General features: G+C 39.7%; 1 protein-coding gene across 1 annotated transcript in view; it reads right to left on the minus strand.

Annotated features, from left to right (window-relative positions):
• Positions 1–7,739, minus strand: part of TPH2 (tryptophan hydroxylase 2) — a 92,668-nt gene extending 84,929 nt beyond the window's left edge. Inside the window, exons 1-4 of the mRNA XM_045867362.2 lie at positions 6,218–7,739; positions 3,530–3,682; positions 853–1,036; positions 642–742 (exon numbers count right to left, since the gene is read on the minus strand). Coding sequence (XP_045723318.1) covers positions 642–742; positions 853–1,036; positions 3,530–3,682; positions 6,218–6,322 — 543 coding nt within the window. The 5' untranslated portion in view covers positions 6,323–7,739. The remainder of the gene's footprint in view (positions 1–641; positions 743–852; positions 1,037–3,529; positions 3,683–6,217) is intronic.
• Between the last annotated feature and the right edge of the window lie 5,582 nt (positions 7,740–13,321).

Raw genomic sequence — 13,321 nt, forward strand, 5'->3', positions numbered from 1 at the left:
CAAATAAAAACTGATGTAAAGGGGGAGGGAGGAAATAATGGGAAATGCTTACCTACGTATCATATTTCTTTAAAGGTGGTCATTTTTATTGGAATAGAAGAGAGATAGCGGTAAATAGATTCAGGGTAGATGTGGGAAGAGATGTGTTTTCCATCACGACCTTATTCTAAAACTCTCTCCCTTTCCATTGAGACTGAAGTCCACCGCATTACTCTACTCCTAACTACCTCCAGTCAAGGAAAATAGCAAGGAGAATTTTATTCTCTTACTGAGCCCCATAATGCCTAGTCCTCCCTCCTTTCTCAAAGGGGTGATCAATTTCAGTTCATCGTTTTTCCAAGGGTCACCATCTGCAAGTATATTTCACACTGTCTAATGCTACAGAAATATTCTCCAAGGTTTAGAATCTCCTTCTCTAACCAACCCTTTTAAGAACGAATGTTACGTGGAAATGCCATCTTTCTAATCTGCTTCCAGCCAACGCATATGTACAGGGAAGATTTATCATTGGGAAGCTGGCTCTCAGGGATGGGGAATAAATAATAAATTGCTCCACAATAAAGCACACAACATGGCACGCTGCCTGGCACATGCGTGGAGCTGGACCAGCATGTATGGAATGGATTTGACTGGACACTTACTGGGTGGTCGGCATCAAGCTCAGAACCATACATGAGAACTCTGTGAGAGCATTTGTCTAACTCAGAGATCTTCCGGGGGAACCAGGGCACATCCTCTAGTTCTGTTGAAAACACAGTGCGGGTTCAAAAATATTAGCTCACAGATTGTATTTTCCTTTTTGCAACATTTGTCAGATTGCTAAATCACCCGACAAGGAAAAGCTGGCCTTGCCTTCTTCCTCCGTCCAAATGTTCTCTGGCGGATTCAGCGTCACAATTGTAGTTTGAAATTTCAGCAACTGAATGAGCTCATTGAATTCGGTTTTGCCACACTCGCAGTCCACGAAGATTTCAACCTCTGAACTTCTTCGCCGGGATTTCCTGGACTCAATATGAACCATGTTGACATGTTTTTCCTGTGGAAATATGAGCAACATCTCTAAATTATCTTCACGGCACAATAAAAGGGACGCCAAGGGCTATTCTTGTTCAACTCTTAAGAACAGGTACCAAGTACCCACAAAGGAGAAAAAAACAATCTCCTTGCTCTTTGATTGACTAAAACATGGAAATGTTTTCAACCAGTGCCTCTGTTAATTGGAATAGAGACTGTATGTAGGTTTCCCTGTCTCTTTTTTTAAAAAAAGAAGAGGGTATATAAAAGCATATAAAGGGCCCTATAAAATGTATTATAATTATGAATATCATCATTTCCCTGCACAGTCCACATCCCACTGGGGGTGTGCATTGCTAGTTGGGGGCAAGGGGAAATTAGCTTATCACATCATCGTATCATCCCCAAATTTATATTTTTATTTTCATATGTTTTCAAAACCATAGCTAAAACTCAACCCCTGATTTAATAGTGGTATAAGGTTTCCACTATACATTAAATTAAGGTTTAAAAATAATCTTTGAAAAAACACGTAAATAGTACAAATGGTAGGCAAATGAGGCAGACCCTGGGCAGGTGGCTGGGAGTCACAAGCCAAAGAAAAGGAAGAAAAGCAGCCAAGAAAGTATCTCTACAGGCAAAAACAAAAACAAAACAACAAAACAAACAGCAACCGAAAAACACCCCTCAATGGGACCATTCATTAACTGTTCTGATTCAGCAACCTCCAGACTAGCTTCATGCAAGGATGCATCGTTGCAACCATCACCCCACCAGGGATTTCAGGAGTAAAAGTCTCCTTACAATAAGGTATTCAAGGGGTGGGGAGGCAGCAATTTAATATTTAAACATCAGGTTTAAACTTGCCCAGTGAGGCGTTTTCCTTTCTGCTGAGTTGACTGAAGACTAAGTTCTCATCTCCACTCTAGCCTACCCCTGAATAAGCCCATACCTCCCCATCACACCAGCTGATATCCTGTGATTATCAATTCACATTCCTAATACGATTCCCACTGCAGAGTAACATCAAATCAAACAGCATCCTCCTCTGTATAAAGAAACTAGTCCTGTGACCGGGAAACTAGATGCTCTAGTCTTGTTTTTATTAACCTTCACAGTCACACCATATTTTCTAAATTGGCTGATAACAAAGGTAAGACTAATATTAAGGTCAAGAGTCTTCACACACATTGTGTCACTTTGGGCATTTAATGCCCATTGGTTGAAGCAGAGTAGGTATTTTTAGACAAGGGAACTGAGGTCCAGATGGGTTAAGTGGTTTAGCTAAGACCCAATGACTAGCTGATGGCCATGTGAAAACTCTGGGCTGCTAACTCCTTCTCCAGGGATTCTGGCCTGCCTTGGGGCACTGAGTGGAGACAGCACTGGATGATATAATTATGTGTAAAATATTTCCCCAGATTTCCATTACCACTGTTTATGGTATCTGATCCTTTCTTCCAGGTCAAGAGAGAACAGGGAAATATTTGCCATATCAGGCTGCTAATTCCCCCTCTTTGGTCATCAAAGAGACATCACAATAGAGGCCTCATATCTGTACATTTTGCAAGGCACTTTCACTCATATTACTGCATCACAACTACCTTGTTAGGTAGGAATTATGATCGCTATTTTACGAATAAAGAAATAGAAGCTAGGAAGCAGCTAGTGGTTAGCCAAGCCAGGAGAACACAGGTCTGACTCCTCTGACTGCAATTCCCATCATCTTTCCGCTGTACCAGCAGCCCCAGGCACCACGCAGAGCTGGGCTCCCTATCTTACAGCTCAAATCAGCAGCCAGCGCTCCCCAAACAAAATGCAATTGTAAGGCACAATGCTTGCTGAAGGGTAAGGTAGCGATCAGGTCTGCCCTGGCCAGAGGGGAATAGTTTTTCTGGGGTTCTCTAACCTCACCCTCAACCAGGCTCTTTCTTGAGGGTGCAAGCCACCAAATTGGACCTGGAAAAAAGGCTACTACATTTCTATAAAATAAAGAGAGAGCTAGCCCTGGCTTCGATAGGAGGAGAGTGACTCATCTCCCCAAAAAACATGTTAAGCTCATGCAAAAATGAGGCTCAGGGGAATTTACCAAATGCCTCTACTCATGCATCTCATTTGATGCAATAAATGTGCTCCCCGACATGTGCACAATTCAGATGTTAACAAATCAAATCAGGCTGCAGTCTCTTGATATTTAAAGATACCCTCTTTGGCTCCTTTTGCCAAACAAAAGGGGTGAGGCTCACATTTTTTAATTACTGACTTTCTTATCTGATGATAGTCTGCGGAATTACCAGTAGATTCACTTGGAATTAATAAAACGTAGTTGACACAAATCTGCTTATTTCATTGCTTGGCAGACAAACTTTCCTTATAAAGCTTCATGAAATCTGGTTTCTTTGAACCTTTGAACACATTACCCGGAAATGGACTCAGTAACGTTTCACAGCAGAGGACGGGTTTGTCATTGGGCACACAGTCACTTTTAAGGTTAGGTAATGATGTTTACATTCACCTGGAAGAGGTTCAACACTTTTACCAATCCGCCAACTTCATTTTTCAGTGAGAATACCACAGCTGTTTTGCCGCCTTCGGGACTGGTTTCACTTCTGCTGTTTCCCTTGCTGCTTTTTTTATCATCCTTTTTGCCAGAGTTAGCTTTACTTAACTTCAAGAAGGTAGAAACACACACACAAAAACATTGGTTAGGATCCCAGAGTTCTCATAACTAGATTTTTGGTCAGATATTCCATTCATATGCTAGAAGCGTCAGCAATCATATAAACTCAAAGAGAAGTTGCCACATCACTCATAACTTTCGATCATAAATACCAGTCTAATTTACTCTGGGACACTATTTTCCAGTGCTCTAAGATAGCCGGTGGTTGAAATTAAAGGGGGATCAGATTTGCTTCACCTTATTTAATAGCAACAAAAATCTGACCATCATAAAGTATAAAGTCTCATATATGACACTTCCTGCTTTACTTTCTAGGTTTATTTTACAGCATGAAATTTGGTCTGTTAGCCTGGTTGCATAATATGGAAACTATATTAATAACTAACATGACAAAAATAAGACCAAACATATATTTCACAACAATAATTATAGTTTCCATTTAATCTTAAAAACAAAATATTCATTTCATTCTGAAATATGTCAGGACGCGCCCTAAAATTGACAACCTCACTTTCTGCAATTAGATCCACATTGTCAGTGTGAATCTATCTGCAGAAGTTCAACACAGGGAAGCATATTCAATTAAGGCCATCTGTGTCAGCAGAGGATTCCTGAAAAGTGGCTGTTAAAATCCAGCCACAAATAAAAGAAAAAAGAAGGAAGGGAGGAAGGGAAAAGGGGAGAAAGAGAGAAAGAGAAGGAAGGAAGGAAGGAAGGAAGGAAGGAAGGAAGGAAGGAAGGAAGGAAGGAAGGAAGGAAGGAAGGAAGGAAGGAAAAGAGAGAAAGAGAAAAAAAAACCTAGCTAACCATTAGAAGCAAAGAGTAAAATCTGAGAAACTATAAAGGATTAACACTTCATTAGCTACTCAAGTTATTATAATACAGAACTAAGTGATGACTCTTAGTCCTATTGGTTAAAGACAAAAACAGCAGATTTCAGAAACTTGGATCCCACTGTCCGAAATACCAAATAAAAAAGCTGGAAACTTTCAGTTAAAAGACAAAGTGACGTTAGGGTGTACTTTTTTGTGTTCTTTATATGCAAACGAAGACTCGGGCAAACAGAGACGTTTCTCCCTGGCTAATAGTAGTACAGTGCAGTTGGACCGGTCTATCACTTCCTCAGGAAACTGAGAAAAGTACATGTGATACGGAACCCGGTGAATAGGGACTTGCCACTGTCTTCCTCTGATTTCCCCACTGCCTTTCTTTTCATGTGTGTCACATTTTCCCATTGCCTCATTCACTAGAGTTTTATATCACGGAAATGAATATTTGATTAGTTATGACTTGAAGGAGAGAAGTGTATGCAGACATTGGCATTTGACAGTATGTTTAGTCATTAAAAGCTCAAATGTCTCCGCACTCTCAACATCTGTCCTCTTCCCACCACATAACACACAGCTCTTAGATATTTAAGTAGGCTTTTTTATATGAAAGGGTCATACATTAACCATAACTCTGAGTTCTTTGTTTTCCTTCTAGCAGTTCATTATGACTTCAGAATTCCTCAATGTAATATCTCATCCACATATTCATGATGTTTGGATGTTAAAAAAATCTATTTACATTTCTGGTCTCATTTCTGCAAACTGATTTAAACGGTTCTACAAAACATGCCCTGATTACTTTTCAACATTTCTAGCAGTAATAATACACCAGTACAATATAACCTTCTGGCACATGTTTGGAGCTATGCTATTAAAACAGAATTTTCTATGATACAGACTGAATTGTAATTGGTTTGATAAACTCCGCTACAGCAATGAAATAGCATTTAATATTTTTAATGACTAGGAATCTGAATACTTTTTGTTGTTGTTGTTCACTGTCTTTTTTATTAAATCCCATCACTATGACCTCAAATTAGGATCTAAAATCCTGCAAAATGTTAACTTTTTTCCTGTTAATATTTAAATACAAAAACTGCCTTAAATACTGAAATAAGTGGCATATTGCTTTCATTTCGTCAATTAAAATGAAAAATGGAGTAATGAGGAAAGCAGGAAAACTTTTGAAAGGAACCGATCTTTATTTTATCCCAATAATCAACACTTCTAGGCAAGAATAAAAACCTTACTTCTGTGTTTAAAGAACAAGCTCTGTAGATGGGAAGGGCTATAGGAGACAAAATTGTCTTGCGGGAACCAAAGAAATCTATTTAATTTCTTCTCCCTGTTCCTACTCATAATAAGTGGCCTTTCGAAATCCTACTCACTTTTTTTGGTTGTAGATATAAGACATTGGTTCATACAACCTCTCGCTCTTGGTGGATAGGAACTTTTTTACTTTCTACTTACAAACTTTGAGGAAAGGAAGTTTAGAACACAGGGATCAGGACACCCACTTTATGGAGAGAGAAGGAAGACTGAAGGCAGACAGGAGGGAGGCAGGGTATTCAGACGCTAGAGGAAGGAGTTGAGGTGTGTGTGCTTACTCTACATCAGGTGTCCACATGGCAAGACTAAGACGATCGCTACCCTAGAAAGCACTCCTCTAGAGTGCCAGCCACTCAGTACTCACTGTTAAGCTGCCAAGGAGCTGATGCTCTTCGGGCACCGCTGAATCCAGAGAAAATCCTCTCCTTGCCCAGTATTTACTGGAAAACATCATCATTGCCGGCTGCATGGATCCCGATGTAATTTTCTTTCTCTGCAGCAGGGGGGACTAAAGGGGCAGTAGCAGGGCTGGTGGAGACTGAGAGAGGAAGGGGTGTAGGAATAGCAGCCCGCTCCAGGCTCTGTCCAGAACCCTGGTGCTGAAGAAAGAGCAATGAGAATCGTCCTCTCCCCAGGCTCCTTTATATGAGTGACTGGGGACTGATGGAAAGCTGATTAGAAAGAAACTCATTTCTGGCTGCCGATGGCCACGATCAGATTACAGACCTGAAACCTGGGGTTATCTGTGCTTCTGGTGCAGTCTGTTTCATAGGTCGAATAGACGTTTGGGCGTGGGTGGTGGAGAACAATACATAATGGGGTGTTACATGTAAAAGAAAACATCTGTCCCCTGATATTAGCTCATCTCTCAAACCTGCTCCTGGCAAGCTAACCTCAGCCTTTAGGTGACTATGAGTTCAAAGGTTTTGTGCTTTCTTCCTAAAGGAGGAAAATTAGAAAGATCAGTGTTGCTGAATCCTTAAGCCATTTTGTTTTGTGTTAATAAGTGTTTTCTGCTCTGATGTGTTATGATTGTATGTGTGTGGTGACTTCATGAAAAGCACTACTTCCCAATCCTGTGATGCCGCTCTGTGGTGATGTTCAGGCAACAGTATTGTAAAGGAAATGTGAGGCTTTGATTTAGCCTTACATAATATAAATATAGTTGAGACACTAACCCTAGAATCTTCCTCACTGTATGGGAAGGAAAAGGAAACTAAATGCCTATATACCATTCTTTTGATGCTATTGATGGTTACTGAATTTTTCCTCTCCACTTGTAACTAGATCAAACCCAACAATTTGAAATGCATAGATCAGTTGAAGCCTTTACTATTCAAAACTTTAGTAAGTGATAAAATTCCCCATGTCACAGGAAAATATTACCAATCTCCTAAAGGATGGAAGACTCTTGACCAATGTGTTTGACTGCAAAACTAAACAAAACCTGGGGCTGACACTGCTTCTCTGTACAGAAAACAAGATGAAAAACTTTCAAAACCAAAATGGATGACTTAATGTTAACCAGATATTGTTCCTGGAATCTTGGGGGACATAATTATTACTTGACTTAATTTTGGAAATATTATTTGGCACGAATTTCCTCTAAAAATCAGCTCTGACGAACTAATAGGAAGGTGAAGGGTTTTTTTTTAAGATTTTATTTTTAAGTAATCTCTACATCCAACTTGGGGCTCGAACTTACATCTCCAAGATCAAGAGTCACATGCTATTTGGACTGAGCCAGGCCGTTGCCTCCAGAAAGGTAAAGTTTAAATACATTGATTGAGGTTTAAAATATAGGATTTTAAGATTGTCCAACACTGTACTCAGACACTTAGTAAAACCATGCTATTTCTTTCTATTAAAAAAATAAATACAGGGCGCCTGGGTGGCTCAGTTGGTTGGGCAACTGCCTTCGGCTGAGGTCATGATCCTGGAGTCCCGGGATCGAGTCCCGCATCAGGCTCCCTGCTCGGCAGGGAGTCTGCTTCTCCCTCTCCCACTCCCCGTTTGTGTTCCCTCTCTCGCTGTGTCTTTCTCTGTCAAATAAATAAATAAAATCTTTAAAAATAAATAAATAAATACATTGATTGAAGTAATTGTAACAATAACTAATATTACTGAGTGCTTAGTATTTGCCAATCTCTATCCTAAGAAAATTTTGTGATCAATCACAAAAATGTGATTGATCATCACAACAACACTTGCAAGGCAGTAACTATTATTTTCATTTTACATATAAAGGCACAAAGAATTTAGGTAACTTGCCAAAGGATTTAGGCAATTAAAGAGGCAGGATTTAAATTCAGGCAGTCTGGCTCTAAACTCCATGCTCTCAGCTATTACATTCTACAGTCTCTTAAGTATTCCAAAGAAGGAAACATAAGTAGGCTCAAGAGACCACACACAGATAATTTCAGCTAGAATAGGGCTTAGGATGATGTGTAATTCAACATAAACTTTGTTAACTGGTCACTTTGTGTTAGGCATTGAAACTGAGTCCTGACGATGCAAAGATGAATGAGATACAGTGCCTCTCCTCAAGGAAATCACAGACAGGATGCAAGAAGCATACATGCAAATAAACAAATGAAACAAAATATATTGACTTATCTGCAGAAGACATTAGAAGCACAAGAGACAGGGGGGTGCTCAATGCTACCTTACGAGAGTCAGGAGAGGCTTCTAGGAGGCATTGCCTGAGCTGAATATTTAAAAGTGAGTTTGTTCTGGGTATTTACTCTAGAGAAATGAGCTTATATTAAAAAAAAACAAAAAACAAAAAAACCTGTACTCAGGTTCATAAGGTCAAATACTGTAAACAGCCCAAATGTCCTTCAGCGGGTGAATGGATACACAAACTGTGGGCTATTCACAAAATGGGATACTACTTAGCAATAAAAAGGAACCAACTATTAATATACACAACCTAAATGAATCTCAAAGGCATTATGCCAAGTGAAAGAAGCCAGGCTTAAAAGGTCATGTACATTTATAGGATATTCTCAAAAAGATAAAACAATAGTGATGGAGAACTAATCAGTGGCTGCCAGGGTTTATGGGTGGGGGAGGGTGTGACTCCAAAGGGATAGCAAGAGGGAGTTTGAAGGGTAATATTTTATATCCTGATTATGGCGGTGGTGGTTACACTAATCTATCTGTGTCAAAATTCACAGAACTGCACAACAAATTGATTTTACTGCACACTAATTTAAAAACAAAATTTTAAGGGGTGCCTGGGTGGCTCAGTCAGCTAAGCATCTGCCTTCCGGCTCAGTCATGGTCCCAGGGTCCCAGGGTTCTGGGATCGAGCCCCACATTGGGCTCCCTCTTCAGTGGGGAGCCTGCTTCTCCCTCTCCCCGCCCCCCCACTCGTACTCTCTTGCTGTCTCTCTCTCTCAAATAAATAAAATCTCTTTAAAAATTAAATAAATAAAAGTTTAAAAGCTTCCAAAAAAGTGTTTGTGTTTGTTAATCAAAGTGAAAAGGGAGACAGAAAGAAGGTTATTCTAGGTAGAATATAAAAAAATATACAGAGAACTGTTGTTCAGCAATGCTGGAGTATGGGTTTGGGGCAAGTGTGCCCAGTGAGAGAGAAGGCTGAGGAGGAAAGCAGGGTCAAATCCTGTTAAACCTTGAATGGCATCCAGTGGGCTTTGTGCTTTATCACCTTATGCTGAGGGTGAGAGAGAACAATTAGAAGGGCTTTATGCAAGTTGATAGCATAACCCCATTGGTATTTTGGAAAAGCAGTAGCTTGGAGGAGGACTTCGAGACTGAAGGCATACACCACTTAGGACTCGAAACAGTGTAACCAGGAGATGATGACCTGGATTAAGGCAACAGCAGTAAGGATGCCATGGAAAAAAGAGATATTAAGGGGTAAAATCCATAGGATATCTCTACTTGGATGTGGGAGTAGGAAAAAAAAAGTGCCAGAACAACTTCCAAGTTTCTGACTTGTGGGACTGGGTAAATGATAGGTGTCATACATTAAACTAGACCACGCATACATACTAGCAAGAAAATTCCTAAAAGTTAGATTTTCTACAGATCGCATGTGAATGGCCAAGTGAAGATGTCCAATAAGCACTTAGATATATGGGTGTTTTTTTTTTTTTTAAGATTTTATTTATTTGACAGAGAGAGACACAGAGAGAGAGGGAACACAAGCAGGGAGAGTGGGAGAGGGAGAAGCAGGCTTCCCGCTGAGCAGGGAGCTCGATGTGGGGCTTGATCCCAGGACCCTGGGATCATGATCTGAGCCGAAAGGCAGACGCTTAACGACTGAGCCACCCAGGCGCCCTTAGATATATGGGTTTTGTTTTTTTTTTTAAAGATTTTATTTATTTATTTGACACAGAGAGAGCACAAGTAGGCAGAGCAGCAGGCAGAGGGAGAGGGAGAAGCAGGCTCTCCGCTGAGCAGGGAGCCCAACGTGGGGCTCGATCCCAGGACCCTGGGATCATGACCTGAGCCGAAGGCAGCCGCTTAACCGACTGAGCCACCCAGGCGCTCCTAGATATATGGATTTTAATGCAGAAATGAGACCTAAGTTGGATATACAGGTTGAGGCATTGTCAAATAATTGAATTTTTGTGACTATACTTTCACTCATGGAGAATATGTTGTCTGAGAAGAGAGCCAAGAACAGAATCCTGACCAAATTTAAGAAGCAATTTAAAATAAGTCCAAAAAAGGAAAACAAGAAAGAAAAAAGTTCAGAGAGATAGGAAAAGAAAAGCCAAGAGAAGATAACTTTCCAGAAGACAAATATAAAATTTGAAAGATAGGATAAAGACTGATTTTATACAGAATACAGAAATTTAAATGTCAGGATTGAAAAAATTGTATTTGAAGAGCAAGCATTTATCATTTTTGTATTGGGACTATAGCCTATGAAAGTGATACCTTAGTAGGATTTAGTCTAGGCAAGACAACAAGTTGGAGGAAAAATGATAGAAGTTTGAACTAGGTGGTGGCAGTTATAAATAGAAAAAGGAATGTCAAAATGAGAATCAACAAGGATTTGGAGGCTCACTGAATATTACTCCGAAAAAAGAAGGCAAAGTCATATATATGAAAAAAATTAAACTATCAAGCTCCCATAGCAATTCCACTGTTTCCAAAGAAGGAATAAGTTTTGGAATAAAAGAGGAATTTAAGGGACAGGGAATTTGAGTTGACTGCAGTACTATCAAGAGACTTTTTAAAAAATTTTTTTTGATCGATGCATTTTTAATTTTTTTCTTTTTTAAATTTTATTATGTTATGTTAATCACCATACATTACATCATTAGTTTTTGATGTAGTGTTCCATGATTCATTGTTTGCGTATAACCCACCCAGTGCTTCATTCAGTACGTGCCCTCTTTAATACCCATCACCAGGCTGACCCATCCCCCCACCCCTCTCCCCTCTAGAACCCTCAGTTTGTTTCTCAGAGTCCATAGTCTCTCATGGTTCGTCTCCCTGCTCCGATTCCCCCCCTTCATTTTTCCCTTCCTGCTATCTTCTTTTTTTTTTAACATATAATGTATTATTTGTTTCAGAGGTACAGGTCTGTGATTCAACAGTCTTACACAATTCACAGCGCTCACCATAGCATATACCCTCCCCAATGTCTATCACTTAGCCACCCCATCCCTCCCACCTCCCACCACTCCAGCAACCCTCAGTTTGTTTCCTGAGATTAGAATTCCTCATATCAGTGAGATCATACGATACATGTCTTTCTCTGATTGAGCGAAATAAGCATTTTTTTATTTTCAGCTATTGTGATAAGTGTTGTGTCGTGTATTTCTTTTCTATGTATTTCCTTTTTAAATTTAATTTTATTTACATTCAATCAATTAACATATAACGTATTATTAGTTTCAGAGGTAGAGTTCAGTGATTCATCTGTTACATATAACACCCAGTGCTCATTACATCATGCGCCCTCCTTAATGCCCACCACCCAATTACCCCATCCCCCAAACCCCTATCAAGTGACTTTAAATAGCATACAATTATAAATGTGGGACTGGATTTTGGGAAATAGATTATAGCTGGGAATAGAAATTTTAAAGTAATTCAGAGACCGTTAGCTGACAAATTAAAAAAATAAAGAGGAGGGGCGCCTGGGTGGCTCAGTCGGTTAAGCGGCTGCCTTCAGCTCAGGTCATGATCCCAGAGTCCTGGGATCGAGTCCCACGTTGGGCTCCCTGCTCAATGGAGAGCCTGCTTCTCCCTCTCCCTTGCCTGCCTCTCTGCCTACTTGTGCTCTCTCTCTCTAATAAATAAAATCTTAAAAAAAAAAAAAGAGGAAGAAAAGACTGAAACCCTTGTACACTGTTGGGGAAAATGTAAACTGCTACAACAGCCATGGAAAGTACTATGGCAGTTCCTCAAAAAGGTGAAAACAGAATCACCATATAATCTAGCAATCCCACTTCTGAATGGATATATATATAAAATCACCAAAGCAGGGTCTCAAAGAGATACTTGTATACCCATGTTCATAGTGGCATGATTCACAATAGCCAAAAGATTGAAGCAATCCAAGGATCCATTGATGGATGCGTGGATAAGCAAAATTTGGTATACCCATACAATGGAATATTATTCAGCCTTAAAAAAGGAAATTCTGACACATGCTACAACATGGATGAACCTTGAGGATATAATGCTAAGTGAAATAAGCCAGTCACAAAAAGACAAATACTGTATGATTCCACTTATATGAGTAATCAATCTCAAGTAGAATGGTGGTTACCAAGGGCTGAGGGTGAAAGACAATGGGGTACAGAGGGACAATGGGGTATAGACTTTCAGTTTTATAAGATAGAAAGTTCTGGAGATTGGTTGCACAACAATGTGCACTATATATATATATCTCAACACTACTGAACCATACATTTAAAAATGGTTAAGATGGTAAATTTTATCTGTATTTTACAATTTAAAAAATTAAGAATAAATATATAAAAACCAAGAGAACCCAGGAATTAAACCATGGAAGATGCTCACAATTAAAGGTAGAGGGAAAAGAGAAGTCATCAGGTGACAAGATGACTAAAGGAGGTGAAACATGAAGGCTTAGGAAAGAGATAAGAAAGACTTGTGGTCAATAGTTTCAAATACAATAGAGTAGAGGAATGAAATGAGGACGAGAGGAAGACCATTAGATTTGGCTATGAAACTGTTGTTGGTGACCTTAAAGAGTAGTTTTAGCAAAAGAGAGAACATAAAACCCAGATTACAGGAGTTAAAAAGACTGGGCACCTGGGTGGCTCAGATGGTTAAGCGTCTGCCTTCGGCTCAGGTCATGATCCCGGGGTCCTGGGATCGAGTCCCACATCGGGCTCCCTGCTCCTTGGGAGCCTGCTTCTCCCTCTGCCTCTCTCTCTCTGTCTCTCATGAATAAATAAATAAAATCTTTAAAAAAAAAAAACTCAAACTGACTTTATTTACGTGAAAAAAA

The sequence above is a fragment of the Mirounga angustirostris genome, unplaced genomic scaffold (assembly GCF_029215605.1).
Source record: "Mirounga angustirostris isolate CCGP_5_RB_7025 unplaced genomic scaffold, mMirAng1.0.hap1 SCAF_5, whole genome shotgun sequence".
Classification (NCBI taxonomy): domain Eukaryota; kingdom Metazoa; phylum Chordata; class Mammalia; order Carnivora; family Phocidae; genus Mirounga; species Mirounga angustirostris.